The sequence below is a fragment of the Mastomys coucha genome, unplaced genomic scaffold (genome assembly GCF_008632895.1).
Source record: "Mastomys coucha isolate ucsf_1 unplaced genomic scaffold, UCSF_Mcou_1 pScaffold23, whole genome shotgun sequence".
Taxonomy (NCBI): Eukaryota; Metazoa; Chordata; class Mammalia; order Rodentia; family Muridae; genus Mastomys; species Mastomys coucha.
Window position 1 is genome coordinate 15,437,973 of NW_022196906.1, and position 6,388 is coordinate 15,444,360.

The window sequence follows — 6,388 nt, forward strand, 5'->3', positions numbered from 1 at the left end:
GTACACGATGACGAAGTTGTCCCGGATGCTCTCCTCCTCCAGCTCCTTAAAGTACTCGCAGAAGACCTGGGCATGGGTCCCGAGGACAGACACCACGTAAGCTGGGGACACACTCAGCCAACCAGTAAGCAATTATACACTGTTTACTGTGTCCCTGGATTACAAAAAAAGAGACTGGGCCTCTCTCACACAAAGCAACTTAATGAGGAAAAGGGACAAGTCGTGGATGAGGAGTGCGGAGGAGGGAAAAGGCAGTGGAAAGCTATACCATGAAGCACCTGGAAGACAGCTAGAGGGAGTGTACAACGGCTTTTCCGGGGGTGGGTACGGTACAGGGGCTGAAGGAAACTGGCACCTCACTTGTAGTAGATGGGGACTCTACCACTGAGCCCCCCCCAACCCCTGATGGGGGGCTTCCAGACAGGGTGTTTCTGAGGAGCCACAATCCAGACTTTGTTTTTTGCGATGGTCTGGCTGAGGAACCTAGGTTGGCCATGAACTTCCATCCTCTTACTGTAGCCTTCAAAGATCTAGAATGAGAAGTCTGGTCTATCTTGCTCCCCCTTAAAAAATAAAACGTGTGGGTTGAGGAGATATCTCAACAGGTAAGAGCACTGACTGCTCTTTCAAAGGTCCTGAGTTCAAGTCAAATAATATGTAAAAATTGCATACTTAAGAAAAGCCATTTCAGGCTGGAGAGATGGCTCAGTGGTTAAGAGCACTGACTTCTCTTCTGAAGGTCTTGAGTTCAAATCCCAGCAACCACATGTTGGCTCACAACCACCCGAAATGAGATCCGACGCCCTCTTCTGGAGTTTCTCAAGACAATCGCAGTGTACTTATGTATAATAATAAATGAATCTTTGGGCCTGAGCAAGCAGAGTTGACTGGAATGAGCAGAGGTCCTAAAAATCAATTCCCAAAAACCACATGAAGGCTCGCAACCATCTGTACAGCTACAGTGTACTCACATACATAAAATAAATAAATAAATCTTTAAAAAAATAATAAAATAAAATGTGTGGAGTCCAAATATGGTGGTTCATGTCTTTAGTCCAAGTACTCAGGAGGCAGATACCAGCAGGTCTTGGTAAGTTCAAGGTTAATCCGGTCTACATATTGAGTTCCAGGACAGTCAGGACTAAATAGAGACACCTTGTCTTAACAAATAAAACAAGCGTGAGGCTCAGCAGTTAAAAGCCACTCCTGTAGAGGGCCTGTGTGTATCCAAAATGGCAGCTCACAACTGTAGCACCAGTCCCAGGAGACCCTCTGTGGACACTCTGTGGGCACTGGACACATGATATGCACAGACATACGTGCAGGCAAAGCAAATCACCCATATACATAAAAAGTGAATAAATATTTAATAAAGTATATGTCTTAAATTTTAAAATCGTGTGTACCACGTGCGTCCATAATGCACAGATGCATCGTGAATCTTTGTGCATCTGTCAGGTGATGTATAGGGCAAGTGATATGGGACAAATGAATAGAGTAAAACATCTGTCAGGTGACATACAGGCCAAGTGACGTGGAGAATGGATAGAGTAAAACAGAGTTCACAGATGCAATTCTTCAGCACAGAAAAACCAAAGTCAAAACTAAATAGACCAGGCAGCTGGCTCAGCATGTAAAGGAACTTTTTGCCAAACCTGATGAGCTAAGTATGATCCCTGGGGCTCATGAGCTGGAAGGCAAGCTGTCCTCTGGTCTTCACACCCATGCCTCATACACAGACCCAGACACATACTCACACAAAGAAGTAACTAAACAAATGCAAAAAATATTTCAGTATAAAACAAACCAGGTACACCTGTGATCCTGGCAGTTCAAGATCAGCTGGGCTACATGATAGCCTGTCTCAAAAATAAACAAACAGAACAGGCCATGGTGACCCACAGCTTTAATCCATGTACCTGGGAGGCAGAGGCAGGCAGATTTCTGAGTTAGAGGCCAGCCTGGTGTACAGAGTGAGTTCCAGGACAGCCAGGGCTACACAGAGAAACCCTGTCTCAAAAAATACCAAAAAAAAAAAAAAAAAAAAAATTGTTTAAATTATCTTCCTGCTGGGCACAATGGTACATGCCTTAAATTTCAGCACCTAGAAGTGAGTTCAGGGCTAGTCTGGTTTATATACCAACTTCTAGGCCAGCAGGACTACAAAGTGAAACACTGTCCCTCCCCCAAAAAGAAAGAAAAGAAAAGAAAAATACCTTCGTAATGCTACAACCCATTTCCTCCTGTTGTGATGACCTCAACCATAAAATTATTTTGTAGCCACTTCATACCTGTAATTTTGCTACTGTTATGAACTGTAACATAAATATCTGCTATGTGACCTCTGTGAGAGGGCCAATCAACCCCCAGAGGGATCATAGCCCTCAGGTTGAGAAACACCGATTAATGTTTCATGGATACCTGAAACACAAATACACTTCTTCAAGTCTTGGTCCTATCCCTAGAATACTTCACAACACGTACGCAAAGATTCTGACACCTGGAGCACTTCCAGTGTCAAGCAAACGATGCTTGACCTGCATCTCCTAGGAAGGGAAGATGTCCTCCCTCACCACTGAGCTTAGCTCTATTCACACCTCAAAGCCTTTCTGTCCACTGTGCCTTCTGTTGGGGACACTTCCTCTGTTATTACTTCACCTCTTTTTCTTCCCTTCTCCTAACAACAGCACCCTGTCACATTCACAGACACAGAAACAAGGAATTTGCTGAAGGACACACAGCAGAGAAGAGGGATTACACACCATACCCTGTAGTCCAGATCTGGGTGAGACATGTGTGAGGAGGCTTTCATGGGGATGGTCAGAAGACAGCACCTGGCAGGTGAGCTTAACAAGTGGAGACAGACCAGCTAGCCAATGAGAGGCCAGTACCTACCTCCACAGTCTTGTATAGAAAGGAATATACCAGAGAGGCGTTGGCGTTCTTCAGCGTCGTGGCCACCACTGTGATACAGTAAGGTTAAGGAAAAAGCCCCATTTTTGAGGGAGTGGTGTTCCATGTCCCCTGCTGTCCCCCCACCCATTTCTACTACCCCGTAACCCAGGCACAACCTGAGTTAAGGCACATGTACTGTGCCAATCCTGCTCTCAGGTCACTGCCCTCAGGATCAGGTTCTTGGCATGCTTGCCCAGCATGGGGTGGATGCAGTAGAGGTTGCTGTGTTTGATCCACAAGAAGTGCACTCGGCCATGGCTCAGCAGCGGGGCCAGCACACCCTCCTCCTCACGCTGCATAAGCAGTGGCATGAAGTGGTCAATCTCGGTCATGGGCACATCACCTTTGTAGTTTCGACTAATCAGAGGCTAAGGGGAGACAGAGAGGACTGAGTCACCACCAGTGCGCAGACCTTAGGATGTCTACTTCTCTTCTAACTTTCCTTTTTTCCCATACACACTGGCCTCTTTTTTATTGTATGGAGGGGATGATACCTCATGTAGCATAGGCTGGCCCTGATGTAACAGAGCATGATCTTGAACTCCTGATCCTCCTGCTTCAGCACTGGCTAGAGATACTATTACAAACTCTGCTGAGTACATTACCTCCCCAGCCTATCTTTCCTTTTCTTACTAATTTAGGCACTTTTTCTATGAAGCCCCAGCTGGTCTCAACTTCTCAATCCTCCTGTCTTAGTGTCTAGAGTGCTGGGGTTACAGATGTTTGCCACCATGTCATGCTCCGTGTGTAATTCCCAGACTTATCTGAGGAGCCCAGCTAAGACTCAAGCTCTGTATGCCTCGGTCGTCATGCGTGTTATGTGGATACTCAATACCCACAGCTAAAAGTATCCTGGGTGCATACCAAACCCCATCAACTTTCTACTAATGAGTGTTATGCTGGGAATGGGCTTGGGAGGTAGAGGCAGAAGGGTCAGAAGTGCAAAGCCATCCCTAGCGACATAGTAAGTTCAAAGCCAACCTAAACTATGAGTTTCTGCAATAGTAATAATAATAATAATAATAATAATAATAATAATAATAATAATAATAATGAAGAAGGAGGGGGAGGAGGAGGAAAGACTGAAGGAAGGGAATGGGCTAGAGTGAAGCTCAGCAGTAGAGGACTACCATCCCACACATGAAGGCAGTCCTTCAGACATCAATTAATAAGCCTGGATGTGGTGGGCCTGCCATCAGAGCTACCAGGGAAGCTGAGTCCAAAGGATAGCAAGTTCAAAGCCTAGCAATGCTCAGAGTGAATCTGAAGCAGGCCTGGGTAATTCAACCAGATACCATTTCAAATAAAAATGCAGAGAGGGGACCGTGAGAGAACTCAGTGGTTCTCAGCAGTTGAAGGATCTCGCCAAGCCTGACTGCCTCAGGTCCACACCAGCACCCACACATAGGGGAACAGGACAGAACAGATTCTCATATACACAGAGCAAGTGAATGAATGTAATTTAAAAAGTATGAAGAGGATTAAGTTGTAATTTAGTGGCAGTGTGCTGGCTTAGTGTGGGGTTCCAACATCCCAACTCCCCACCCCCTTGCCTCACCCCCACACTGAGGAGGAAGAGAGTGAGGAACCTTTGCTGAGGAGTTCCAGTCTGTCACCTGTCTCAGCCTGAGGCAGGTGTCTTTGTCTCCACTTTCCAGACTGAAGAAGTTGAGGTTTTAAACGATGTCCACAAAAAACAGAAAAGTGGAACCTCCCCTCTCCTCCTGAGCTGTTCTTGTTCAAGGTTATTGTATTTCTTGGTTTTGTCTTGATATTGTACCCCAGGCTGGCCTTGCTTGCCCTAGTGAGCTCAGGTCATTCCTCTGACTCAGCTTCCAGAGTAACTATGATGACAGGTGCTTGGTAGAACACCTGGCCCCCCTTTCCGTTATTGTTTGCTTCTTTTCACAGGCACCTATTATTTTCTGTGTGCACGGTGTATGTGAGAGCATGGAGGTCCCTGGCTTGTGTGTGTGTGTGTGTGTGTGTGGTCAGAGGGCAACTTTGTAGGTTGTCTCCATTCCCTTTCACTTGGGTTTGGGGCTTAAACTCAGGTCACCAGGCTTAGGCAGCCGGTGCCTGGGCTTGTTGAGCCTGTTTTATTTTTGAGGCAGTGAGTGTGTCTTGGAGCAGTGAGTGTGTCGCGTAACTCAGGCCTGATTCAAACTCCCTTGATTTCCTGATCCCTCTGCCTCCACCTCCCAAGTGCTGGAATTATGGCTGTTTATGCAGTGCCCTGGGATCATACCTAGGTCTGTGTGCTAGGCCAGCCGGCTGACAACTGAGGCACATGACCAGGCTGTCATTACATTACAGGGCTCTTGTTTTCATCCCTACCGCTCTGATTGCCACTGGAGAAGGAACAGGCGGCTTGCAAGGATAACCAGATAGTTACACTGGGCGCCTTTAATGAGCTCCAGGGTTGCAGAAGGACTGTGTGCTCACTGGTTCAGGGCGCTCAGATGGTGGGTATCTCATTTTACAAACACAGAAAACGACGCTCAGAAAGGTGAAGCCCCTTGCCACAGACGCAGGCGGGAGAGGGCGGGTTCCCAGCTCCGGGCCCTGAGCCCTAGTCCCGCGGGCTCGCCCGGCGTACCTCGATCCCTCGCCCTCTGCCTCACCTTGCCCTTGACGTCCAGAATGAAGACTGCCGAGGCCGACATGGTGGCAGCCCGTGAAGCTAGGAGGCGAGAGCGAGCTGCAGGGGCGGCAACGCGGTTGCTTCCTTCTTCCTGCGGAAGCGCCTTCGCCCAGGTGAGTCGCCAGGTGAGCGCGTCTTAAAGGCGAGGCCGCCAGGTGAGCGCGTCTTAAAGGGGAGGCCGCCAGGTGAGCGGCACGGTCGGCAGCAAATGCCAAGGCTGCTCCAGGAGCTGGGAAAGGGAGGACGAGGACGTGAGGTGCGACTGCTGTCCTGTCTCAAGTTTCTTTGGAGATCAAGAATGCCTGGGTGGTGGATGGCGAGACCCCAGGACATTCATCCATTAATCCTTCTATTCACCCACCGCGCCCTACTCGCCCACCGTGCATACGTCCGTCTATTCCTCTCATCTGCCTACCCGTGTTTCCATCCACACTCCGCTTCCACTCACCTATCCATCCACCCATCCATCACCCTCTCCCACAGACGTATACACATTCACATCAACATCTATTAACCCACCCACACATACACGTATCCACCCACCCAAGCATCCATCCACCCACCAGGGCACCTGTCTCTTCATGTGTCTATGTAGTGTAAGATTAAGTTTTCAAACTGTACTGTGGGAACTTAGCCTTTAGTTAGACTCAGTGGGAGACCAGGTCCCAGAACGTAGAAACAATGGGAGCCCAGCAGCTCCCAGAGCCTAGACACAAGGAGACTAGGACGACCTGGCAGGAAAAAAAAGGTAACAAAAAATTGCCAAGTGACTAACCTGCCCTTGAGCCC

The 6,388-nt window shown here is 48.2% G+C and overlaps 1 protein-coding gene across 1 annotated transcript in view; it reads right to left on the reverse strand.

The window, feature by feature from the left end:
* Nucleotides 1-5,706, reverse strand: part of Ap1m2 (adaptor related protein complex 1 subunit mu 2) — a 16,686-nt gene extending 10,980 nt beyond the window's left edge. The window contains 3 exon segments of the mRNA XM_031345342.1: nt 2,897-2,963; nt 3,167-3,323; nt 5,580-5,706. Coding sequence (XP_031201202.1) covers nt 2,897-2,963; nt 3,167-3,323; nt 5,580-5,621 — 266 coding nt within the window. The 5' untranslated portion in view covers nt 5,622-5,706.
* Nucleotides 5,707-6,388: the final 682 nt, after the last annotated feature.